This window comes from Platalea leucorodia (assembly GCF_965183815.1).
Source record: "Platalea leucorodia genome assembly, chromosome: 16".
NCBI lineage: Eukaryota > Metazoa > Chordata > Aves > Pelecaniformes > Threskiornithidae > Platalea > Platalea leucorodia.
This window is the reverse complement of record NC_138838.1, coordinates 9,745,022-9,772,325: the sequence shown is the minus strand read 5'-3', so window position 1 is coordinate 9,772,325 and position 27,304 is coordinate 9,745,022. Positions and strand designations below refer to the sequence as shown.

The 27,304-nt window shown below is 40.5% G+C and overlaps 1 protein-coding gene across 1 annotated transcript; it reads left to right on the top strand.

Moving 5' to 3' along the window:
- The first annotated feature begins 510 nt into the window (after positions 1-510).
- Positions 511-19,326, top strand: CA4 (carbonic anhydrase 4). Its single transcript, XM_082328039.1, has 8 exons — positions 511-636; positions 11,891-11,944; positions 12,757-12,927; positions 15,410-15,567; positions 15,934-16,026; positions 16,297-16,360; positions 16,468-16,631; positions 17,702-19,326. Exons 1-8 carry the CDS (start codon positions 579-581, stop codon positions 17,891-17,893), a joined length of 954 nt encoding a protein of 317 aa, XP_082184165.1. The 5' UTR covers positions 511-578; the 3' UTR covers positions 17,894-19,326.
- Positions 19,327-27,304: the final 7,978 nt, after the last annotated feature.

Below are 27,304 nucleotides of genomic sequence, written 5' to 3'. Positions count from 1 at the left end.
GTGCAAAAGCATATATAAGTAAGGTGTTGGTATGCCACCTAATAAACGTTTCCTGTTACTGCACACAGAAGTCCCGTTTTCCAGCCTCACAAATCTACTCCAGTCCTGAGTAGCTGTTTGGAGGGCTGCAGGGTAGGGACGGGGGGGGTGAGGGGACTGGGGTTTTGTTTGTTTCGTTGGGGTTTTTTGAAACAAAACACTAACCTTAACGCACACATTCACAGTTAATCGAATGTCATGTGGGCTGTCAGAAAAAAAAAGCTACCAGTAAATAAAAATGTAGCATTTTAGTAATAGGTTACTAAACATGCATAGGTTGTAAAGTATCAGTTATTCACTACAGGCTACTTGCTTAGTGCTAGAGAGCCTTATTCCTTTTGCCATTCATTTTTGAGAAATGAATAAATTTAGGCAAATCAGGAGAAATTACAAAGGGGAGGAGTTCACCTTCCTGGCTATGGCTTTCAGGTCTGTCCAGGACTACTTACTCCAGTATAAAACTGAGAGCAGAAATATGATCACATACTAAGAAGTCTAATCAATTCTGGTTTCAACACTGAGCCTATTTAAAATAGATAATGGAATTGCTGTTCCTTGTTCTGTTCTCTCTGCACATTCTCAAGACAGAAGCAGTAGGTAAGTCCTTGCCTGCTCTTTCTAACCCCGTGTACCAAGGTTACTTTTATTTATGATTTGTTTCTGAGTACCAGTCAGTACATACAGTACAGACTCTCTAATTCTTCTATATGGCAAATGGAGAATGTTTTATTTATTTCTCTGCCTTTTATTATTTGTGGTAAAATATCAGGTATAGACTTTTCTCATGAATGAATGTTGTTGGCTTTTTTTTTTTTCCCCACCTTTAAAGATTCTAGTTGCCTTCCTCATCCAAGAAAAAACAATTGATCTCTATAGTTAATGATATATGTAAATTTAAAAAGTCAAAACATGATTTCTTTATCTGGAAACTTCTTAATACTTCAAATAGCTTGTTTTACTTTTCTACTCATATTGCTTTGCCATTTATGATATGAGATGAAATTCTTATGGTTGCCTGCTGAGAAAGAAAGAACAATATGTCTTTGCTGCATTAGCCCAGCAGATCCATCTATTTTTGCACTCTGTGCACTATATACATAAGTACACTATGCACTTACGATGACTAGATTAAACAGCGATCTATAATTAGTATTGAAAAATGCAGAAGGTATTTTTATGCTTCTATTAGATCAGCAATGCTATAACATTGAACAAATCACCTTTCCTATGTAAATATCAGCACACAGCCTCAAAATTAAACACTGCAGTTCTTAATAGTAATGCTAGGTCTAGTGTTTGCACTGAAATAGACTGGACTGCATTAAGGAAGAGATACAATATTATCAGAGGTATCAGAGGGAAGCTCTGCACCAAGAGCCTATTAAAGGGACAAGGTTTTAAAGCAGACCAAGATTCAGGTGCCAGACTTAAAGTAACAGAGGTCTGAGGTGCTCAGAAAGTGCCTTAAGGAGCACAGCCTGAGCACTGGGGAAATGGGGGTGTTTCCCACATTTTATTTCTCTGTTCTTAATTAATTCTCCATATCCATGCCTCAGTAGCTTGCTTTTTCCAGGTTCTTACCCGACAGTTCAAATACCTTCCCTCTTCTTTAGTCTGTATTTTGTAGGTATTCTGTCTCCGGAGGCTTCCACATGTGGTACAGGTAAAGAGAAACACAAAGAACCTTTGCTCTTCCAAAGTCTACAACTAGTGTTTGCCTGATATATTGATTACTGACTGATTAACACTTTGCTAAATTTACTGCTCTCTTAAGGGATTTATTACAGAATCTGAAAAGACTATTTAGAAACCCTTATGGGCTTATTAGATTAGTGTTAGTAATTAGCACTTTAGCGAACAGAAGTAAAATAGGGAATGCATATAATTTTTTTGTTGCTTTTTTCCCCAACCATGATTATTTCCACTTTCTTCCCCAAGTGTAGAGGAAAACTACACAGTCATTAATGCACAAGAAACCTGCTCTCCCCCCTACCTTCTTTTCCAAACCTTTTCCTGAGGCAGAAGCTTCACAGGGTGCATTATGCTAAGTTAAAGGCTAAACATTTCAAGAAACCTCAATATTTGAGAATCAGCCTAAATTATTTTTTGTTATATTTGGAAGGTATCTTTTTTAAAAAACAAGGATTTAATTTCTATCTGACCACTTCTCAGAACTAGCTTAAGTGATATCCCCTTATCAGCTCATTTCACATGCCTCTACCAGCGCTGTTTTTCTAATCTGGGCAGCCTCATGATTCACCATACTTAAACAGTCAATATGACTGATTGATTGCTAATCTTTCAAATTGCTTTCAGCCTTGACCTGCCTTAATATTGTAACACCTCTGTTTTAAAATTATTACGAATAGTCCTTACAGGGCTTTATAAAGAAGCAAGCTTCATTATCCCTATTCTACAAAAGGGAAACTGAGGCACATTGGTGCAGCCACCTGCCCAGAGATCAACCAGCTGCAGGAAGAGAAACCATCTAGCTTGAATCTGTGTCCAGCACCTCACCCACTGACTTGCGTGGATCTCGGTTAGCATATTCCATTAATAGCTGCACTGATGCACCTCAAATGGCTTGCTTGATTCCTTTGAGAGATCAATGGCCCTCTGGTACTGCTATTAGACAGGCAGAAGAGAGGCAAAATGTCTGCAATGTTCCAACAAGAATGTTCCAAACCTTTTGAGAGAGAGGTTTTAGTAATGGTAGATTCAGTCTAGTGCCATCCAGAGAACAACAGTTGTGGAGGACCAAAATATGCTCCCATCTAGAAGCTTTGTGGTGGGGTTACAGCAAGCTCCAAGTGTTACTGAAAAATAACTTTCTTTAAGAGGAATGGAATGAACCCCAGCATGTTTTAGCCTTTTTCTTTATCACAGACCAGGACTCAGCCATGAGAAGACATTCTCCCACAGTCCGTGCTCTAGTGCTCCAAAAGATTGATGCATGATAGAACATGATTCCTCCAATTTTCTATATTTCTACTTACATACTTTTAACTTTCACAAACATAAAATTTACATAACCATGCTGGCACTGATGTTGTCAGCATTAATTCTCAGTCTGATGTTTCCTCAAGGCCTTTCAAATACAAAGTATACCTGATATCTCTATAAATAGCATAAAAAGAGATGCTTTAACTTCTTCCATTTCCAATTCTAATGGTATAGACTGCACACATACTTATATTTGTATTTCAAATCCATTTTAGGGTTGGCAAAATTGGGATACTGGTGCACTTACATACACTCTGGGATGAAAAGTTGCATTTTCAGTTGTTGAAGAAAGAAGAGTAATAGGTGCAATATAAGACCTAGAGCACATAGAAAAGGCAGTGAGACATAGCTGCTTTGGGCAGTAATCCACAGGTGCTTTAGGAAACATGGATTACCTGAATTTTCCTCTCTCCACCCACCTAATCCAACAAATGCGTAAATATAGCTGACAACCTATCACTGACACTATCTCAAAGTAGTTACCTTGAGTATCTCAGTGCAGACAGACTTTTGATGTCAAGTTATGATCTTTATGCAGGATACATTGCTTAGGGCTTCCTTCTCTTTCTTCCTTGTAATCATTCAAGCTGCCAAAATAGATTTAAAGGCTTATCTGAGTCTGCCTACCATCATCCATACGTATCAGTGTATGCCATCGTTGTCCGATCCACCGTATGCAAGAAGAACCAAGAGCTCACATTTGTCAGGTGCTGACTGTGCACTGAGAGCAAGAGATACCCACGGATACTGCTTGAGCTCTCCCCTCTCTGTATAGCTGGGTAAACTGCACGAGCAGGCTTCAGGCAGCAGAGAGCTTTCTAGCTTTATCATCTGTGCTGAACCAGTAGCAGCACTTAGTACTTAATATCTTTGAAACGCTGAAATTTTTTTACTAATGAACTGTCCCATTAAATATGGATCCTGCAATTAAATTTTAGCAAATGAACTCTGTAAGAGGGACCGTTACGGTGAACAGAGGCTTAGCCACTCTCATATTCACTGTCATATTTGGCTTACAATTGGAGGGGGTTTATGGCTGAGAGAAGAGTGAACACAGACTGCTTGACCAGGATATCTAAGGATGCAAATCCTGTAATCTCAGAGCACACTTATTTCTTTCCACAGCTTGTGATAAAGGCACAAAGTGGTAAGGCATTGTAACAATTTCATTCTCACTCTTGCTTTGACACTAAAACTCAGCAAAAGACAGAAAAGCGCTTGTGGCAGAGCAGCAGGTGAGACAGTGGAGCGAGAAAGCAGCTCTTCGGTTAGCTGTAACAGCCTGTTTCATTTTGCGGGGCAGAGAACCAAGCCCAGCAGGCAAAGAAACAACACTGTGTATCACTGGAAGACTCCTGAAAGGCAGCTACAAGACAGTATTAGAGTCATATGTGGAATAAACTTCAAAATGTTTTTAACTTCTGACATTTCTATAGCCTGCCAGGCGTGGTATCCAGATACATCTGTGTTGCACAAATGGATAAATTTGTGTCAGAACAGGAATGCCTCGATTCTCTTCACATTAGTCTATGTGTGAAGCTATTCAAGAATACGTACTGTGCAGTCACACCTTGCTGTAATCTACATCCTCTGTAGATCCTGACTTCCTCTTAAAGAATTACACATGTAAGCGTTATAAGATCACCTCTGCTGCCTCCACCACGTACGAATCCAACAACTGCCCCGCATCCCCGTGCATGACTTCTGAACTGCTGAAGAGTGATTGCACATAGCATGTAGTGATGAATGACTGATATCACAGATGAGGTGAATCCTGCTTTGTTTTCCCTGTGCTGCGCCTAAGGCAGCATACATCTATGTGATGCCTTGTTAGGCATCGAGGTTCTTGAGCAGACAGGTTTTTAACTAGGCTCATGCATCCAAGGGCATCACAGCTCCAAGTTCAAAAATCTTTGTTCACTAGCTTGCAGCCTGTTTCTGGTGACATGCAATGAGTGGGCAATTTTCCATGTACACAGTGAACCCAATCACGTTATTAATGCTCCATTTAAGGATCAGCCTGACTAACGTGAGTACACTACATTGCCGTCAATTTGTATTAACTCACTGTTTAGCTGACCTCATGCAGAACTGCAATGTGCTGCATCACCTCGTCCTTCTCCAGCATCCAAGCCAGGCTGCTTTCCTGCTGCTCTTCACTTCAGCTCTGGGGGAAGGAAAGGAGCGTGGTAGAAGCCATACGTAGGAGCCACATGCAGGTGACAAGTGACATTACTGCAGCTTAAGAATTACTCTCCTTTCTCCTATAGCAAAAGGTATCAGCATAAGAATTGGAATATCCCTTCTCTGCTGCAAGTTGTGCACTGTGATACTTAAGAAAACTGGAGTTACGATTTCTCCTAGCCCTTACATTTAGATTTTGCAGACTGGAAGCAGAAAAGCAGTTTCAGAGGCAGTCACTGCTGTGAAACACCTTTCTCTTAGCTGTCCAAATAACCAGCACAAATCTTTAGGTCTTCCAGACATGCTGCAAGGTCCAGTTCCTCAGCTAGGTGTCTGTCTCCATGCAAACAGGCTTTCTTCCCTGTTTGTGGTGTTACAGGAGATGTTTTGTTATGCTGCAGAATGACCTAATGGTCTGTTATTAGATTTTTAGTCACATTTCTAACCATAGGATCAGTCTTCATAAACCCAGCACAAAAGACTACAAAAGAACAGTAAAGTCACAAAGTAATTTGTTTGAATTAAATTTTAAAAATACTAAAAAAAGGATTTCTGAATTTTATTTGACACTGCTTCTGTTGTAAACAAAGCAAAGCAAAATACCCCACAGAAGCAAATCACCTTAGCCCTGGATACGCATTTTTTGTTGAAGGCCAGCTTCCTTCTCTGATACAGCAAATTTATGAGGACACATGTATATGACAGAGGCTACAACAGTATCACAGGTCACAGCTAAAAACATTTTCCTCACTCTGACACAAAGGAAGTAGTTTGCAAGTGTTTATAGGGCATATCTAGAACCCTCCAGTCTCTTTGGATTTTTCCTTTAGTTTGTATGTGTTGCAGACAAAGAGCTCATTGAGCATGTGATTTATGTATACATGTGCAAATTATAAACACTGCTCAAATCAGATGTGGTTACTTGTAGTGCTTCACTACTACAATAAAACTTATTTTCAAGGCTAACTCCCCATAATATCTTGGAATGTACATACATACAGATGTATATCATTATGAAAAATAAGATTTCCAGGTAAAAGTGAATAGAAGAGAGATGAATGATCACAAACATTTGTTTTTACATCATTAGATATACACAAATCTAGAAGTAAACATTTGGAACAGATTTTTGCCTGTCAAAGTAGTTGATCAGGACATCCTGAGGATGTGTAATACCTAAGAATGTATAAACAGACTTATGTATATAGGCTCAGTTTGTGTTCAGTAATCTCATTAATTAGAAAGACAGACTTAGATTCCACTTGCTTTTAAGTTGCTTTGTCTTTTGTACTAAAGATAATAAGTTTCACAAAGCAAGCTAAAAATAGAACAAGCCCAACACAAACCAAAGCTAAAAATATACCGCATGCAAAACTAGCTTTTGCCATTTTCCTAGAAAAGGACGGCCTTCACTCTGCTGCAAAGCTGGCCGTTACAAGAGATTTTCGGGATGGATTTGAAACCAATGGACAATAGAGCAGTAACGAGAACTATGACATTTAGGGCAGCCTGGGCTTTCTGAAAAGCAGCAGTGCGGTGGGAGCACTATCAATCAGCTGTGTGTCTCAGAAAACAACGAATTGTCAGCGAGGACATGGCTGAAAGAGGGTGACGAGATCTAAAGGGACAAACAAAGGAGTCAGTCAGTGAAAGAGAGAGAAGGGATTTTAACTATAAAGCAACAGAGGATATTCTTACTGTCTCAGTACTTCAGGCTGTTCGTGGCGTAAAGGTCATTCACACTTCCAGAGATTAAATATAGTTAATAAAAATAGCTAACTGTCAACATATAAAATTAATAGATTTCCAACCACTTTATCCGGAAGGATAAAACCTGTTTTAGTAACTCTTTTGTGCGGATGGACAAATTAAAAGGGCACTTGTCAGCTAGCCTGACCACCACCTATCTCACGGCACTGAGTCAGAGGAGATGCGGGCTTCCAAGCAGCAGCTCAGCAGCTCCAAGTAGGGCAGTAAGCAGGGAACAGGTAGAACAAAGTAGATTTAGGAACTTTTACGGAATTCAGGCAATCTGACCATGGTCCAAAGAGCTTAAGGGTCTTTTCCTAGATCACACAATAGCACGCTGGCAAGCTGCTAACACCCTGGCTTCCAGCCAGAAGCACTGTCCTCCATCCAGCTGCGTAAGTGAACAGAAGAGGGAGTTCTCAACTGAAGGAATTTTTTACCTCAAGTTTCCAAGCTAGGCTTGATAGCTAAAACAATTGAAAACATTTACAATAAAATGAAAACAATATGTAATTGTATTGTTTTCCAGGTATTCTGGTGCCAAGAAACTGCTTTGGTCAGGAAACCAGTTGTAAATTTGACAAGGAAGAAACAGAGATAAGTAGGACTGCTTACTTGCCAAGAGAGACTCCCTAAATTTAACTGTCTTGAACTTTGTGAAGGAAGAGGAGGCCTTCAGCCCAGTTCAGCCCTACTCTAAATTAAAACCCAGTAAAGTCAAGGGGACACCTATGATACGGTGCATCGCCACTTAAATCAAGAATCCATAATACAATATAAGAGCCAGATATAGTTGATAATACAGCAATTCTAAGTCGAGGTGTATTTGTATACTGAATGTATATGTATACTGACTTATATTACTTGCAGTGATGACAACAATGCAAACGTCTCTATTTATTTAGTGCCAATTAGGCAAGGAGCCTTGGGAGAACCTGGCTAGTATCTAATACTGTCCTGAGCAAAGTGTGGATGCTCATGGCTTAACTCACGTGTACCAGCAAGGTATGGGAGGAAGCTATGAAAGCCTCCAGGGCAACTTGTATCACAGCAATGGCTTCAGCACCTCAACTACAAAAACAAACAAAAAACCCCAAAACACCCATGTTCTGCTGCATTTTTCTAGGCTATAAAATAAATAACAGGAAAGAGAACGGGGGAGCTGAGTTTTGATCGAAAGAGCAGTCAGGTGAGAGGCCTGCAGGATGGGATCTGATATGTACTGAGTCCCTGTAAGAAAGGGGCTTCAGAGAAAGAGAGACGAAAGATTTTGAAGTGGAAATGGTGGAAAGGTGAAGGGCACGTTGTCAAGAGATGGGGACAAAGGATGGATGAAGCAAGAACAGGAATTACAGATTATGGAGGAACTATGTGAATGCTGTAAACACCAGGGAGGGAAAAGAATTGTTTAGGGTGGTTCAGTGATATTTCTAGGAGTGATGGGATGCAGATAAGCAAGTGGAAAATGTAAGCTATTAAACAGGAAACATTTCCTGACAGTGAAGGCTAATAGACTGTGGAAAAGTCTCCTAAGGGAAGTGGCAGGAGCCGCTCAGACGATTAAAACTAGACTAGACAACATACCTTAGGGCATAATCGTGCCTAGGACCACAGACAACTGACTGGTTGTGACAAGTATCTTTCCTTCTTGCTTCAGAAATAAAGCCGTAAAGCCCAGGGGGAAAAAAGGACCATTGTAAATGCAAGGTCGCTATACGTAGGGAGAATCACACCTCACTCAAATAAAATCCACATGCAAATTTTCCTTGTAAGTGACAGAGGGTACGGCAGTTTTGTTCCTCTTGAGCAGTATCTACGCAAAATATCCTGTTCTCTAATGTTACGTTACTGCCAACCAAAAAAAAAAAAATCTAATTCACAATAAACATTAATTCATTGTTTGCTCAGGCGTTCTGCAATGTTTAATTAGCTCATTGTTTAAGGTTTAACAGCTTTAAGGACCTTTTTCTTATGAATCACTGAATGTATATCCTGTTCTACTTTATTGCTACCATCCAACTTTCCAAACCACTACTGTGATAAGTACTTGATAAAAAAACACTAATTCTTTGTTAGTTTGTAGACATTAGGAATTTTGCAGAAAGCTTGCAAAAATTAGATGCTAATTATTTGGTGTACGTTGCATTCAACAGAAGAAGGGAAGAATACTCATGAGTGCTGGATGTTAGGCGGCAGTAGCCACCGGAGGGCTGGATTTTTTTTTTTTATTTTAATTTTTTAAACTTTTTCTCCCCATCGTCTTGATGTGCAGGCTGAAAGATTTTTAGTGTGCTCACGTGTCAGTCTACTAAGATGTGATTGAAACCCACAAGCCTATTTGAGAGAACCTGCCAAACACCTATCAGCTGGTAAAAAGTCAGTGGTTGCTTTGCTTGAGAAGAGCTGGGCTCAGACTCAGCAATGAAAGGCTCCATAACCCAGTTCCCTTTCACTCCTCTGGTAGAGACACTCTGTATCAGGACCACTGACAATACGATTTGGTGATATTTACGTTCCCCTCAGTGTGTCCTGTGGTCGTCTTTGATTTTCATGGTTCTGTGGTCATGGTCTAAAAGCTCCAGAACCTTGCACCCAGTGAACAATGAACTTGCTGCATTTACTCCTAATTGTGAATCATATTGACTGTAAAATTTGATTTGCATTACAGTAATGCTTTGATGTCCAAACCATGATCAAACTCCCATTGTGCAAGGCACTATACAAACCCAGAATAGCAGACCTTGTTCCAAGAATTTACAGTAAACAGACCGAAATACCTCAACCGACCTCAATCTCTCACCTGACAACTTTCCTCTCTGGTTTAACTCACATTCCAAAGAGCTTGAGCCCAAATCTTTGCAGGTAACTATCTTCTCATGCCGCACAGATGCTACCACCGTTAAACATTTGTGTCCAGGGTATTCCCGCAGTGCAGCATTTTTTCTCCTGAAGGTTCATGCACACAAAACTTGCCAAGAAAGGCCACTCCCAGTCACAGGGTGCTGCTGCAGCCATTATTAAAGCATATACTGACCACTGGGCTAGAGCAGTTGCCAAAAATATGCCTGCAGTCATTCATCCATGCCAACGCTAACACATATGAAACACAAACAAGCATTGTGAAGATGGGCTTACCTGGTTTTTGCTAGGCATTTATCGATTAAAATATCGATTAAGGCACTTGGTGACATTCTGTGCTTGGAACTTCTGGTTCTGCGGTTTCCCAGTGGAGATGAGAAATCGCTTGGTGCTGCTGGAGGTCTGGCTACTGTCTTGTGTACACAGGCCTGAAAAAATGCAGCAATCAATCAATTTTAGAAATGACAAGTCCTAAAGCTAAGGTTTGTGGAGGTTTAGAAGTGTGTCAAAATAAAACTTTGTTGAAACCAATTTTTTTTGTAATTACAAAATATTAGTGGAACAACAATGTGGAAATCACTACAGGTCTTGCAATACAAATGTAGCAACGATGTTGTTTACTTTTCTTCTCAATATTACGAAACATTTGCTAAACTAGAAAGTGAGTCAGCATTATTTACAGTTTTCAGCATGAATTTAGTTTTTGTGAGAGATGAACTAAAACAGTATATTTTTTTCAAGATTATATTAATTGCCACAAGCCCATCCAAGTCTCCCTCTGTTGTTATAGCTAGCCACATGTTGTATCGAGGTTCTGTTTGTAACTTATTCCAAACACGTGGTATGGATGGTATTGCTGTACTACTGGTAAGAAGATAAAGGTGTTAAAAGCAGTTATGAGCCTTCCAGCAGACGTGTTATAAAGGACCACAAATTGTGGTAATTAGCAATCTAATGACAGGACTCGTCCATAATAATCTGTAAAAATTGATTAGCCATTTATTAAAATGTCTATAATTTACTAATCATAGGCAAACAGAAATGATAGTATTAATCGTGATTATAAGAGGTTTTAAATTGTTATTGATTAAAGTTAAATAGCCAGAGAACTATTCTTGTTAATGTCCATTTAAACTTTATAACTGTCATAAACAGCCATTGAAGCATGCTGCGATAAACAAAATAGTGTGTACTTTCCTGACTAGATCAACATATACTTAAGTTAAATCAGCTCTCTTCCTCTGAATTTCACATTTCTTCTGACAATGAAAAAGCAAGATTAAGACGTTCTACTGAAAAATTTTGCAACCGTCTGTGTAGCATCACGGCTGAGTTAGAATAAAGATGCTTTATGTCTTTTGGGAAATGAGATCCTTCATTTCTTAAAATTCCTTATTGCACCAAGTAATCTTTAAAATAGTTCCTGGAACGGAGTGAGATAAGTCATCTTGCATAAGTAAATTTACAAGTATATGAAAGGACAGCAAGTACAGAACTGATAAAAGGAAATTTGTTTTAACACTACCTATGCTCAGATATGGAACTTCTGCCTCAAGAAGTTGCTGAAGCCAAAGTTTCAAAACCAAATTATTTAGAACTGCAACCCATCCAGAGTTCTACTATTTCATGCTAGCACAGTTTTGGGAAGGAATGTTAACCGGTGTAAACTGATTCATTCAAGACCAGGAGGAGATCTAGAGAGAGACAGAGCTGCCTACTGCAGGGTTTTTATGCTCTCTACTGAATTATTTGATATTAGAACCCAGCGAGACTCGCTGGATGGTTGCTCCACACTTTACAGCCAAAACACTCACCTCTTACCAGCCTCTATTGTTTACATATTTAAGAAATGAAACATCTTACTCTAATAAAATCAGGCAGAAAAAAACCAAGAAGTTGTCAAAACTGTGTGCCCAGTTATCGCTCTTTGAGGATCATAAGTTGTGAATCCATTTCACGTCTGCTTTTTGAAGGGACAATTTGTACAGCTTTTCATTAATATAATTTTCAATATCTGTTTTTTTGTTTGTTTGTTTGTTTGTTTGTTTGTTTTTAGTTGGAGGCCATTGGTGCTATCAGTCGCAGAAGTATGAACAGCCACACTGTGAAGGTACTGATAAAAAATTTATTTTTCCAATCATGTTAGTGTTTGGATTCTTCTGTTTTGCAAAGGGCCTCTTTATAGAAATAATGCAAAAATTCACAAACCCAGCATTTAATGCTGCATGATCATGTTATATGCAAACAGAAGTGCTAAACTGTATACCTAAAGAAGGGTATTTTGAAGGTACCAGTGTTTGTTCTAACTCTTCATTTTGTTTCAACCAAGGATAATGCTAGAAATAATAGAAAAATAACTCTAAATGTGCTCCAGAGGTAATCATCCCAGCAAGCTGGGTATAGACAGCTATTTCAATTCTTAAGGACAGTTATGAAAAATCCTAATGTTCTACCTACAACTGCACCTTTTGTTTTACCAGCAGTATCCACCTAGGCTGCCTGCTCCCTTGCTCATCCCCGTGTCCTGCCCAGCCCTCCCTGGAACTGACTCTGCTGGGAGCAGCATTTCACAGCCAGCACCACCACCACCACTTTCTTTTGTTTTTTGTTATAGTTTCCAAGTTTCTATAGTTTCTATAGTTCAGCCAACCTCAGTGGTAGTTCACTTTCTATTTTACAGCCATTTACACGTGCATATTATCCTATTAAGCTTAACAGAACATTCTTGGCCCATTAATATTTTTAAAACTACAAAAAATGATATGCTAAGAAAGTTCCTGTATTAAATTCCAACACCCAAAGACCTCTTCTTCAAAGATGTCTCCAATTTCCCAAGCAAGAATCTATTGACTGTTTGGTGGTTTGGCTTTATCAAGGATTTGCAGTCTACAGAAAAAAAATATTTTCTTCATCCTTAAATAGGTCCTCGACAATGGCATCTAATAGACGTCACCTGCAAAGGAAACAAACAGTCACCTATCAATATTGTCACCAAAGATGTTGTTTATGACAAGAACCTTAAGCCACTGAATTTTGAAGGATACGATGTGAAGGGATCTTCAAAATGGAAGATAGAAAATAATGGACATACAGGCAAGTGCTGTCTAATTATTACTGTTGTTATGGGATTCACTTGTGCCTTCACGTGGAACCATCCATTCGCTTCTTCCATGTCCTAGGCAAGGTGTTAGATATCACTACTGCTACTTAAAAGCAAGCAAAATAAGATAGCACCCCTATATTTCAGAAGTGAAACTGTCTGAACCAAGGTCTTCTGGGAACTTTGTGGGAATTATCTGGTTTTTGGATCCGGGACATGGTCCTTGAGTATCTCAGCAGAAATTGGTTCTGTGCATATGCAGAAACAGAACTCGAGATGTCTAGGGAACCTCTAGGACGAGGAGGCAGGGGAGTATAAGGGTTTAAGGCAACAGTTTTGGCAGAGGTGTATCACTTCTGCTGAATGCTTCTATACCCTTCGTTTCTGGGCTTGCCCTTTCTCACTCTTGCTTCTGCACAAAGAAGAATTCTGCTGCAGAAGAACAGAATTTGGGAAAGTCGTTCAACCACCGTGTGTGCAGTGTGTGTTGTACTAGTTCTTTAAATAATGAGCCGAAATCTCAGCTTTCAACCTGTTTTCTCTGCACACAGAAGTAATCTAATGTGAGCTTGTTGATCAGCTACTGACTGATTCAGTAAACAGTGAATCAGTGAATAGTAATTTAGCACTGTTTCACTTCCTCCACTTTTCTTCACTAAAAGCAATACTAATGATGATGGTTCACAAATATTATGCTAAATTAACTTTAAAAATAAATCTGTTGCCCTTTTTTTTTTAATTATCTATAGCTGTTCTTAAAATCTTAGATTAATTGTTTTAACCGCCAAATCCCTAAAATGGAAAGTGGAATGTGGCAAATAATATTTTCCTAACTTAAAATGGAACGGTAGGAAGGTAAACAGCTGGGTCAATTTTCACAGCCAGAGATTCTAGTTTAAAATATCGGCATTTTGACAGATCATAAGAAAAAGACATCTTTTGACTTTTCACTAGTATATGGGTTAATGACTTTCTCATTACGCAATGATGTTCTAGAATCTCCATATTACAGCCACTGTGCATAGAAATATCTTTTACATAAAAATTAATATTCATAAGGATTGGTCAGAATTTTTGTCTTTTCCAGACATGCAAAAGGATTAGGTTTTAATCTGGGCTTTTTAAATTTCTTCCTTCAGAGGGCAACCAATTCCTGTGCTACAATGAGTATAACACTGGAACTGTTATTGCTTAAATTACAGCTGCAATTAGAAGCTCTGCGTGAGATTAGACTACCATTATGTTCGATGATGTGCAGATAGCAAAGGTCAGGGTCTCAAAGGTCCTACAATCTAAATAAACAAAGATATGTTACTCATCCATTTACAGATAAAAAAAGTAAAGTAACTAAGTGACTCACGCAAGCTTCCAGTTCATTTGAAATTCAGAACAGAAATTAAATCTCTGGGGCTTCAATCCAGGTCAAAACAATCTTTCCTATGGAAAGAAAAGTACTGTGCTTAATGCAGAGATCTTAATAAGTAAATTTTAAAAATATATCCCAAATGGCTCAAGCACAGGAATTGATGGTGATTTATAGCTAGAAAAATATCTCCTAAGAAAATTTTGTTTTGCTGTTAACAACAAATCAAGCATCACATTAAATAGATATAATGACTTAGATGCTTAGGCTTAAGTTGCAACACTACTCTAAATTAAAACAGAATATCTTTAAACCCTGCCAAAACCAAATGTTACAGTGCAGACAACAGGAGATTAAAAACTATGCTTAAAAAACAAATAACCTGTGATCAAATTTACTTTTAAGAATACTTTGATAGAAGGTGTTCTCCTAGACAAAAAATGAAGGAATATAGGGTCTTCTGAAAGGTATAAGTAGCTCTGACTCCTGGGGTTGTAATGGCAGTGAACAAATCCCTACAAATCCCCTCGGTGCAATCAAGGAAAGACAGTCTATTACCCTGTTCTCTCCCAAACGCAATTAACTGATGGTACTCCAAAGGATATCTCAATGGATGCCATAAAAGTCTATAAAACCCTTACCCCAGAACAATCCAAAGTAGGGCTCTGTCCTTTTCCTCCATTTTACAAAGGGAAACAAGTATCATCACATTTATTTTATTTATTATTACTTATTCAACTGAAGTAAGCGTAGCTCTGCTCTCCAGCAAGTGAGGATCTGCACAAGTCATTCAAGTTCACGGAGCAAATCCTAGGTAGAAATGGGAACAGAAGCCCCAAGTGCTGTGCCGTAGAGGGATGCCCAAATGCTGTTGCATATTACTGGGAAGTGGGCTATCGTATTTCTCCCTTTCATCTCAAATTAATCTCAGCTAGCATTTTCTAAGAGTTCAGTTTCTGCAGAGTTGAACTTCTGGAACACTCGGTATGAAAAACCAAGCCAGAACTTTGGGATAAATTTGAATCTCAAGAACATGCATCTCTACTCACAAACACTATTAATGAATGAGCTGATTTTTTTTTTTTTTTAAACTACTTTTTTTTTCCCCCCAGTTAAAGTAACATTAAGCACATCCCCTAAAATTGGAGGTGGAGGTCTGGGAAGAAAATACAAGGCGATAGAATTTCATTTGCACTGGGGAGTCCAAGGCGTGCAGCAATACCTTCCCGGGTCAGAGCACAGCATAGATGGAGAAAAACAAGCCATGGAGGTAGGTGAGGCTGTCTGTACACATGGACTGGTGGAGGGAAACCAGCCCCCTTTCAAACCATGACATAAAAATCTGCCTGTTCCCCTGCACAGGCTGAAAATTGAGGGCTGCAGCAGTCCACAAAGCACTTCACCTTCTGGGGAGATGTATGAAATGATACCATTGTTGATGAATGAAGTTTCAAATTATAGTCCACTTATTGCACAGTTCCTGCCTCAGGTCAAGGGCCTTGAGCTGTCTGTCCCCAGCCTGGGAGCAGCGCAGCGGCTCCGGCCCCGCTGCAGTGCAGGTGCAGAGAGGCAGCACTTACAACAACGAGCAGTGGAGGAAAATGAACAAATAATTGGCCTTACTGTTGTGTTACAGCTTCATATTGTCCACATAAGAGAAGACGTTTCGGATATAACAGAAGCAAAGAAGCATACAGATGGTGTGGCTGTGTTAGCATTCTTTATAAAGGTAGGTAGCCAAATTTTTAATTGCTCATCTCAAATCTACCAGCAATTTGGCTGAGTGATCAATTGTGTTAATGTTACAGTAGTCCAAGACCTAATCCACCCTATCTTCGGCAGGCATTCAGTGCCAGCACTCAGTTCCTTTACCCTTTTTTATATTCTGCTTGCTGGTACCTTTTAGCCTTGTCGTTCTTTTCTGGTTTATTCACAATTAATTTAAAGCAACCAGTTGTTGAGAAATGTATGATTTGGAATAAAAATATTTCCCTTTCAGATTGAAGAAGAAAATAAAAACTATGCAACTCTAATAAATGAATTAGAGAATATTAAATACAAAGGTAAGACACTTGTATTGGTCAAAACGCAACGTACATTTATTTCAAGCACATATACTACCAAGTAGTTCATGGTCCAATCCTGTTCTAATTCCACATGGTTTGTCTAGGGCAAACAGCACAGATGGAGCCTTTGCCACTGAGTTCTCTACTCCCACCCAAGGAAAACCTTGAAAGGTACTATCGGTATGAGGGCTCCCTCACCACTCCCGACTGCCATGAGGGTGTCATCTGGACGGTATTTGAGAAGCCAGTTGAACTCAGTATTTCTCAGGTAAGTCGCAGAGGGATAGCCTGGAAGGTTTGCTTGCGGTTATTGTGCCCCTTCAGCTGCCTGCTCACTCACGCAATTTAACACAGACTCGTTAGCTGCTCCACTGCTTTGTTCCTATGACACACACACACACTTGCTTGGCATTAGCCTAAACAGAGTCCCTAGTGCCAGTTTTTTGACCCTATTAAATCATCTCTCAAAAAATGGCAGGAAAGGGGAAGGAAGGGGAAATGACGGTGTGAAAAGAAAGCCAAAAACCCACAGGTAAACACCTAGGTCAGCACTTCGTCAGCAGCACTTCCACTGTAGTCATCTGCTCACCCCCAAATTTCACTGCTTTTCTCCTATTGTCGTAAGTATTAGGATACCAGAACAGAATACTTCAAAATCCAAACTTTGAGTCTGTCGGCATCAGCTTTAAGCAACCCATTTCTGTCCTACAGAGAGGAACAGGAGACTGAATCGTGACTGCCTCTGAAATGCAGATTGTTCAGCTGACAGAGTACATGATTAAAAAATTCAGATGTTCCGCAGTGGACTCTCAGCAATATTGCCAGCCTGGCTGAGAGCCAGCATCTGTATTTTAGTTCCTTACCTGCAGTGTACCCATAATCAGTTCAGTCACAGGGCAATGCTCAGCCACACACAAGTCAGCATAGCCCAGTACACAAGCATGAGCATCTGCTCGCTCTGGGACAGCTTCTTGCTGAAGCAGTTAGAAATTTAAGTGAAGAAAGAAATCCTAGTCCTCTTACTTTGTGTCACTGTGACGTGATGGACAAGGACAGGACTGTGTGCGTCAAGAGGACTGGTGTAACCAGGACCTTGAGCTGGACAAAGCATTTGGCTCACACAGAAAGGAAGTCCTCATGATTTCCAGGGCTAAAAGAAGTCATCTGTTGGTGACCTCTGGCAGTAGCCTCCATCACATCGTTTCCTGCTAAGTTTACTGCATCCATACAGTTCAAAACAATGCCACAGAGTAAGGCACTGCAGATTTAGAATATCACAATTTCCAGTGTTCCATGGAAAAATAATTTAATGATCTACTTTCTTATCAACGTCTGCAGATTTCTCAATTCTCAACAGTTTACTTTGATGGGAAGAACTCAACACACATGGTTGAAAATTTCCGGCCTGTTCAGTTTCTGAACGAACGAAAGGTGTACCGGTCCAGTGCCACCAGCATCCTCCTGCCTTCTGCTAAGGTTTTAATGTTGGTCCTGATCCCTACGTACATCCTGAATTCTCTTTTCCAATGAACACTTCTCACCTCATTTGAAGTTCTGGGCTTTTTGGAGTTTTTTTGTTTTCTCCTCCTCCAGACGCTAACCAATGACTTCTGTTGCTGCTCTTATTTAAAATGAAACCCATTGCACTAAATCACAAGAATTTGAAGGAACTGTGAGGTAAAACTATGAAGATTCAAATTTAAAAAAACACTTAAAGAAAATAGGATTAATTATCTGCGAGCCTGTAGTTTTAACACAACACTGGACGGACACTTTACAAGCTATATAGAGGACCTCCGAGAGGAATCTGTTCTTAAGTGCCTATGAAGGGTTTTGTTTGGAGCATGTTTACATTCAACACTGCAAATCAGGAAGACAGTAACACGTGGACAAATTCTTACCGTCCCTACATTGTCCTACACGAAGGTACAATACAGAGCAAACAAAAAATGCTCACATACAATTGAGCAACATCTGGGTCATCCAATCTAGTGAAGGATATGTGACAAATTTCATCTCTACTGACACAGTTTCCCCCCCCCCCTTCTTCCTTCAGAATATCTGAAGTTAATTTTTAGATAAGGATACTGGATTCTTTTAATCTGATCTACTGATTCTGGATTTCAGGTTTCTCTATTAAGCCTATTTATTCAGCCTAGTACAGCATCCTGCTCTGGGATGCCCATGGCCAATAGGATGTGCTAGAAAGAAAAAGGGAAGCTCAACCACATATACCCGTTGCACATGTGTGGAAATGCCCTCACTTTGGAGGGCTGCATTTGAAGCACGAGACTTCGCATAATAAAATGGGACAGCTCAAGAAATGGCTCTTTCCAGTATCACATCTTAGAAGGTTTTAAATTTCAGTGTGAACATTTCAGTGTGAACATTTCTATATGATTTTTCTTTCTTTTTTTTTTTTTTTGTATAATAACATACCTGCAAAATATTCACATATGATTAAGATTCATAGTTTTTCCAAGACGACTGTGATTTGAACTGATTTCTTCAGATTACTTACAGAAAAGCAAAATTACTTACAGAAAAGCTCAATATATTGGGAAATGGGATTTCCTTCTATTAGTCCAGTTCTGTCTCTGAAGACAGACATAACTGTTTTCTTTGGCTATTGCCATATAACATGTTACAGCTTCTTTTAGAATTTTAGATTTTGGCCACACCAAAATAGGATTTCATATTAGCAGACTTATATTTTTTTCTTTAGGGCAATGTTTGCAGAAGTGACTTTATGCTACAGCTATACAGCCATTTTCAGAAAAATCATGGCAGTGAGACTAACCGCAGCTCACCAAAGGAGAAAAAGCAGGGTGAAAAATTATTTTCATATTTAACAATCAATAATATAAGCTTAAAAAAGCCACATGGGAAAGCAAATTCACCTTTTTAAGTTTAGAGGAATGATTAAGACTTTAACTGTATTTTTAGCTAACTGAAAAACTTTTGAGAAGCAAGCATAAATGAAGGATTAAAGTTGAACAGAAACCTCTATTTTCATTGCCTTGAGTTTTTATTTCTTTTGTCCTTGGTGAAGGGGAATCCACACAACACTCATTCAGAAAAGGAATGTGACTTTTTTCCCCTATTTTCTTCACAACATTTAGGGTTGGGTTTGCATTTGGGGTCGGGGTGGGGAAGAGGGAGGGATTTGCAATACATTGGGATGTTTCTGATGTCAACAGGCTTCTGGAGATCTTACTTCACATGGGTCATCCGAGTATTGTCCGCACATAGCAAAATTGCTTTGAGTGCGGCACCTTGCTCAGCAGAGCTGGTGCACACAGCCAGCCCATCAGGTGGAGGACAGGCTTCTCACAATGAAGAAAAGGGCACCATGGATTTACCCAGTATAACTTCACCTCGGCTAGTTAGTTAAGCAGGACAAACAGTTGCCTACTTACTCATCTGTTGAACATCTCTGCGTTAGCTATGTCCATTACATCCCTCAACATCCCACAAGTAGAGAATGCATCAAGAAATTAAGAGGAAAGATGCTTTGTTTCCAGGCTGTTTTACAAGATGTAATAAATGGAAGTATTCTGAAAGGCTCACATTTTATTTCTCTTTCAAGATTTACGAGCAACATGGTAAAGAGCACAATCACATACAAAAGTCCCGTAGGCCTGGGAGCTCCTGTTTTAAAGGCCAGCAATGTGAATACTCCTCAGGATGCCTCCACTGAGAATAATGTCTTTTGCACTAAACAAGCCCCCTGCATCTGCTGGGACTATGTGTAAGAGCCCACCACCCCTCTCCGTTCAGATCATTTACTAAATTCATGAAGTGATTCGCATTTCATAGGCAGCTCTCTTAAGGATGATTGGAAGAAACTATGGAGGATCTGGGTCTACAGTCATTTTTTGTTACTGATTCACAGGGGCAATGTTTCACTAGGTTGTGCCTCAGTTTACCATGTCGATAGAGAGGAGCATTTGCAGCAATTGGTTATGATGAGGGAGGATCTTATTTACTATGAAATATATTAAAACATAACTAAGAGGAAGAAACAAAAATCTGCCGAAAAGATGGTTTGTCTTCTGTAAGTACTCTTCTGGACAAACCTCAGCATGAATAAAATCTGAATAGACAAGTAGGACCATTTTTACCGAGTGAATCTGAATTTTATGCCAATGAGGAAAAGGGAAATGCTACAATCTGCGTCTGTGTCAATGATCTAGTTCAATTTGTTCTTTGTCACTATTTGCAACCAGGCAGATACATTCTGTTCTAGTGCAGGACATGACATTTACAGAACTAGTATTAATGCAGTAAATCAATACAAATCTACAGCAAAAGCTATTCAATTAAAAAAAAAAAAAAACCAACGTAAAAGACAGGAAGGCTTGAAGTGGGACATTTGGTTTTCTTTTGTGAAGATGGTTATGGAAAAGTAATTTGCTGTTCCACAGGTAGCTTCAGGCGCAGATTTTCAAGAATTGTGTCTACGCTACATTTGGCATGAAACTTCTTATATTGCGAAGACACTAGGAAACAACAGTAACTCCTGAAGAACTAATAGCCAAGCCATGATAATGCAGGAAAGGGCGGGGGAAGGAACAGAGGTATTTAGAAAGACCCAGAAAGAACAGTATTTTCCCACGTACAGAAAAGTTAACACAGAACTTTGCTAATACATTTCACATATGTTGGAGCCAGAGTTGAAGACTGCTTAGCTTCTGTGACTGAAAGCTGGAGTACAATAGAAAATGAAACAATACTGGAAACTAAAATTCACTAGAGATATATGTTTTAGGTTTAAAACAAAAACCAGCAGGGGCTTTATCAGTCTGAATCAAGTCAGAGGTAGACTAGCATTTGAATCGCAGAAAACCAGACGTATGAACTGATCGTGTTCAAGAGCGCAAAGACCAAAACATTTTTGGAGATTATCAAAGTTTGGATGTAGCTTTGCTTAAGGGAACTCTGTCCTTTGGAGGCAGCTTGTATTTTGGTTTAGGATTTGCCTGGAACGGCTGTCGTGGTAGAGTCCATTCACCACAAGGCTGAACAGCAGCTAAGGACTCAACAGACGTCAGTAGGTCCTCCCCATCTCTAAAAATATACTGAGCTGAGATTACATGGTGTTGTGCAATGCACCCAAAAAACAATCCTTTTCCAGTTTTGGATCAGACCTTGATTTGGGTGCAAGGCTTCAGAAGTCTGAGAGGTGAGGGAGCAGATCTGCCATATGAAAACAGGCCCAGCCTAACTCCTGTCACAATCATCTGACAATCAGCTGGGACTGGGGGGGACGACAGGAGCCGGCAGGCACAAAAAAAAATTCCTAATACAATATGTTTTCAGCAAAACATTTTCTCAGGAAGCAGAAAGAGACAAGGAAACCTAGCCATTACTCACAAGAAATATATTTACATTATCCGCAGAGAATTTTAACAGCTTCTCCTGCTGACAAACACGAGCTCAAAATGCACTTTTTTTCTGTAGAGAATTATTTTTCCATGACTGCTTGGAGAAAAGGATAAAGCTTTTTGCTTTTTCCTTTCCTCCCTTGCCCATCCAGAAGTGGATTTCACAGGGAAGACAGCATTTGCTGGTACAGCCAGCAGCTTTCCTGTTAAAAAAGATGTCATATAGCAAATCCATGTAAAATATCCTCCATCCACCTGCAGCCAAAAAAGGACACAGAGAAGCCTACCTGGCTTCCCAGGCTGGTTTTGAAGTCTAATAAATGTGTTAGCACGAGGTACATCTGTACCTTGCACAAGAGACAACACTCCACCACAAAAATGATTACGCTTGGAGATGTGAGGCTCTTTTCAATAGAGTTAAAAGTTGACATGGTGATTTTCTTCCAATAAGCACTACAAATGACATGGGATTTAGAGAAGTTTCAATGACAGCGAAAAAAATGTCATGGTAGCTCTGCGCAGCCAGAGGCGGCTGTGGAAAATGTTTCATATAGGAGAAAAATCATATACGAATTTAAAAAAAAAAAAGGAAATGCAGGATTTACTAAATTAATGTGTACCTGTGGAAAAGCCAAGAAAACTCGAGCTGAGATGCACTGCAGAAGTACACATGAGGAAACCCAGACTGGCAGCCTCCGGCCACGCTGCCCAGCCCGGCGGGCTGCTCGCTCCCCGCAGACACGGGGGCCGACGCGGCCGACCACGATCCTGCGGGGAGCAGCATCCCCTGTGGAAATGCACCACAAGAAACACCTGAAACCCACCTTGCTTGTATGCGGCATCTCTCGCTTGCTGCTTACAGAGCCTTACGAAAGCATCTGTTTCAACACAAGGAGATGCACCTGTGAGGAAGCAGCCAAGGCACCCAGGACGCCCATCCGAGGTGTCCCATACCCCGGGGCAGTGCTCAGCATGGCAAGTCTTCCTGCACCTTGTTTTTCTCTGCGTTATTTCCCCATCTGTAATCTCCCTCGCGGACAGGACAGACTCACCGCTTTGCCGTTCAGAGGCTGTGGGAAGCGGCAGCGTGGCCGGGCTGGGGCCCCTCTGAGGTGGGCATGGCAGCATGGCGGGAGGGCAGGCTGCAGCACCCGCTGTCACCAAAGTCGGGTTCAAATGCCAGGCAGGGCCGTCCTGCCGCTTAAAAATTGAACTGAAAGGAAAAAGGGGGAGAGGGGAGGAAAAAAAGGGGAGAAAAGAGAAAAAGACCTTCTTAGCACAGCAGGGGTGGCAGGCTAGGGGCCGGGCACCCAGACCTCGTCTGCTGCTGGCCGCCATCTTCTGAGGGTCCCTTTCAGTCAGGCTGAGGGGAGCCCAACAACCTGGCAACCCCCTTGCTGCAGGCACCTGCCGGGGGCTCGTCGCAGGGAATAAAACCCTTCCCCACCACGTTTCAGGTAGCCCTGGGGCTTCGGGTGGCAGAGACACAGCAGCAAACATCACACCGCAAGAAAACCCCCCAAAAGTAGCGTTACTTCGGGCTGGTCGAGGAGCCTGCTGCAAAGTGCCGCACCGGCGGCTGCAGGGAACAGGGGCAACATTTCCAGCGCGTTTCCAGACGGTGCTGGTGGAGCTGGCCCACACCTTGGGGCTGCTGATGTGGACTCAGTGTCCATCGCAGGATAAAAAGCAATCAAAGAATTTGGGAGCATGAGCAATGGAGCGGTATCACCAGGGCCATGGCGACCGCCTCAGCCAGGCTGGATCAAGCCGGGGCAATTTGTCGTCTTGATGCCCTCCAAACTCTTTCTGAACACGGACGCAACTCATTCAAGCCAACTGTCGAGAATGGGAACATGCAGTTTTCATTATGAAGTTTAAATGTATTTCCTAAAAATAACCTGCTGTTTGGGGCTTTTAGTATCAGAAATAAATCCATATACACCCATAAAACCTGATTATAATTAGTCACACAAGTAAAATTATGAGTGTAATTAACTACAGCAATTAATTGAAATGCCTTTGGGACATTATTTCCCATCTTGTAGTTGAATGCAATTTGCATTTAAAGTTATATTATGAAAGGTATAAGATTGTAATAAATTTGGGTTATTTTATTATCTTTTACCTATTAATATCTTCTGAAATGATTTAGACATCTAGTACTCAAACACAGTTCTGATTAAAAAAAGTCCAAACAGCTGACACTCTTTTAATAACTACGGGTTTTGTTTTCTTATAATGTATCTCCTCCTAGCTAAACTTTTCCATGCCCTTTCATTTTATGATATGAAGAGAACCTCACAAAAATCTATTAGTTTCCATCTACTGCAATTACCTTCGTAGCGTCAACACCCATTCACTTCCCACATTACTAAGACTACTCGTTGTTCCCAGCACGTAGGAGAAAGATCGTGATTGATTAGTTCCCAGATATGTGTGGTTAGGAAGAATTTATGAGAGAGAAAGGAAGGCAGAAGTTTCACAGTTTGCTGATTGTGCTGATGTTGAGATTAAACCCTAAATAAATCCTAGTCATTTTCTATCAAGAATGCTATATCTTTGAAAACCTAGAATCATTCGAGTTTGTTGTACATGAAACTCTCAGCATTACACAAAATGCTTTCTTACATGCAGTAAAACAATGTTTTATGTCCTGGAACCCAACAGTCACTGCTGAACCTATGAATAATACCGGGGGAAAAACAGTAAGCTCCCTAAGGTAAAGGAAAGCTGCTGCTCACAAGAGCAGGATAAAGACGGAAAGTCAACCACCGAGGTGCTGAGGTCTTCCTCCAGCCCCTTCGGCTGAAATTCACTGCAGCTGATGGCTACTCGGCTTGCTCTGCACTTCATTCCAAACACATATAAGTAAAAGGGAGGATTCACCATGAATTTCCACGTCCTCAGAGAATTTCAGTGCTCCAAATCATTGATATAGCTCAAGTACTTTGGGAACTGGGTGTTGGGAGAGTCCCAGCCCAAGGAGTGTCCCTGCGTGTAGAGAGCTCAGGCGAAGCCTATGAATCAGGTTGTAAGCAGAAAAATTGCCAAAGCTCCATTTACTTCAGTGGTTTTACAACAGTTTGATTGACAGAGAACACAGTGTCTTATCAAGCACTGCAAAAAGGACTCCCGTGTCACTCATAAAAAACCTGAAATGGGTTTCTATTGTCCTGATTGTTAATATTGCAGTGCCAGATCATAAACGGGAAGTTGGGGTTTATGATCCCACTGATAGGAATGCACATGTTACGGAACAAGATTGATTTGTTTGGAAAAACAGCTATTAAAGCTCATAAAACACAAACATTCAGATTACATGGAAATAATTTTAAAAGTCAATGCAATTTCTACTGCAACCATAAGAATGTTTCGAGATTGTGGCAGAGAAGACTTGGTAGGACAACAGGCCATCCACAGTTCGTGATTTACAAAGGCTTCATATAAAGCTTATTAAAAAGAAAAATCACGCCTGACCATTTCTCAGCAAGTACTGAATGACCTCAGTAACAGTCAGCCGCAAGAAAGAGATGTCAGCTTGGTGAAACCTGGTGGCTTGTTGTGCTAACATGAGGCAACACACGTAGGAAGTTTATAAAAGGGCTGTACAACAGAAGTATATACACAGAAGCACCTCTGACAGATAAAATTCATTTACAAAAGAAAAAAGAGCACGCACAGTAAGGTATATAAAATGGAATTAACTCTTCCTATAGCTCATTTCCCCCTCTTTGACTATGATATACATGGCTAAGTAAGTCTGAACTTCTCCAGAAGATAGAGCTGCCTAGAGTTTTCAGCTTTCTGGCTAAACAGACTAAAGAGAGGCTTAAAAAAAAAAAAAAAATTATAGAGACTGAGAGAAGGGTAAAAAAAACCCAACACAGGAGAAGGTAAAAGTTTACTTTATGAAAGTTACTTTGCAAAATTTGCCCCAGCAGAGCCTATAGAAGCAATAGCGTAACTTGCTTCTCCATTTAGAAGATCAGGAAGAACAATACAATAATAAAATCTGCTGGTCGCATGGGCAGCGATAATAAAAACTTCAGTATCAGTGCCTACTTGGCTGTAACTTACTGCCAAGTTCCTGTCAAGGAAGCTGAAGTGGAATGATGAACACCTCCTGCGCCCTCAGCACGGAGCGTTCAATTATCCCAGGATCCTCCGTGGCAAATGGATCATTTTCAACCCAACGCCGTGCCACGCTCTCTGCACCGCACGCTCTCTCAAAGCCTGGCCAGCAGCGGTCTGCTTTTCTGCACCTGATCCTAATCCTGGGGCTCTGCTTGTTTGTTTTTCTTGTCTTCAAACTTACCTGGAAGGGAATTTAAGAAAAGGCAGTGCTGTTATACCAACGCTGTTAACACTCCTGGGTTAGAATTTGTATTCAGTAATTTTTATAAGAGGCTCCTTGCAGCATGTTCTCGATCAACAGCGCCGTTTGTTCTTATTAAGAGGAATTTGATTGTCACTGATGGCTTCTAAGAGTACTCCACCATCAGTAACATTATTTCTAATACTGCAAGGGCAGTAGTTTCCTCTCCTCCCACCCCTTTCTCCTTTCCCCCCCCTTTTTTAAAAGCCATCCCAGCATCATAAATGGCACCCAGCAAAATGCACCATTAGCAGTCTTTCACATGAGCAAACCAGCTACGCAATACAACCCTTGACTCTTCGAGTTATGCCTTTCCTGACAGACTGGAGAAGTTACGGGAACTCAGATTAAATGGACAGAAGACAAGTGTAAGACTCCAGACTTCTGTATGTACCTATACGTAGGCATACGCACACAGATATATACATCAGTGGAAGCAGTAACACGTGAAATAAAAGGAAATGGCAAGTACATTTCTAAAATGTAGAAGGACACAAGATATAGGGAGGATATTGTAATATGCAGCTACATTGTACACCAGAAGGAAAGGTTAAGTTTTAGGAGTAGGTAGCTACCTTCACCTATAGCTGAAAGACTCAATCACATATAAATAAACTTTTTGTAACAGCATTTACTAGACGCAAACTGCAAATAGCCAGGGAATAACCTGCCACATGAGGGTCTCTCCAGCAGATAACTGCAAAGACTAGATGAAAATACTAATATTCTAAAATAAAAATTCAATTAGGGCCCTAACAACAGAAATAAAGTCCCATATAGGGTACAGCACCGCTCCCAGAAGTTAACACAGCTGTGTGGCATGTGAAGGGTATGAACTGCTGCAAAGCAGGGAGCGGAGCTTTACAGCCCCCTGCTAGCAATTGCACCATGTGCTGTGACAAAAGTATCTAATACATTTTTCAGACCGACCTTATAACATTTGTCAGAGTGCTGTGGCTTTGAGGAAAAACACAGGCGAATCGCGAGGCTTTCAGTTAAACCGTGAGAATAGATAACACCAACCATTTAAAGAACCCTGGCAGGAATACAGGCAGTGAGGACACTTGAAAACTGGTTCACTGGGAATCTATTCACTCTGAGCCAGGGCGTACAACCGTGGACGTGGAAAAACTACAAATAGTACAAGTGACCTGCCCAAAACACACTCTATTTTTG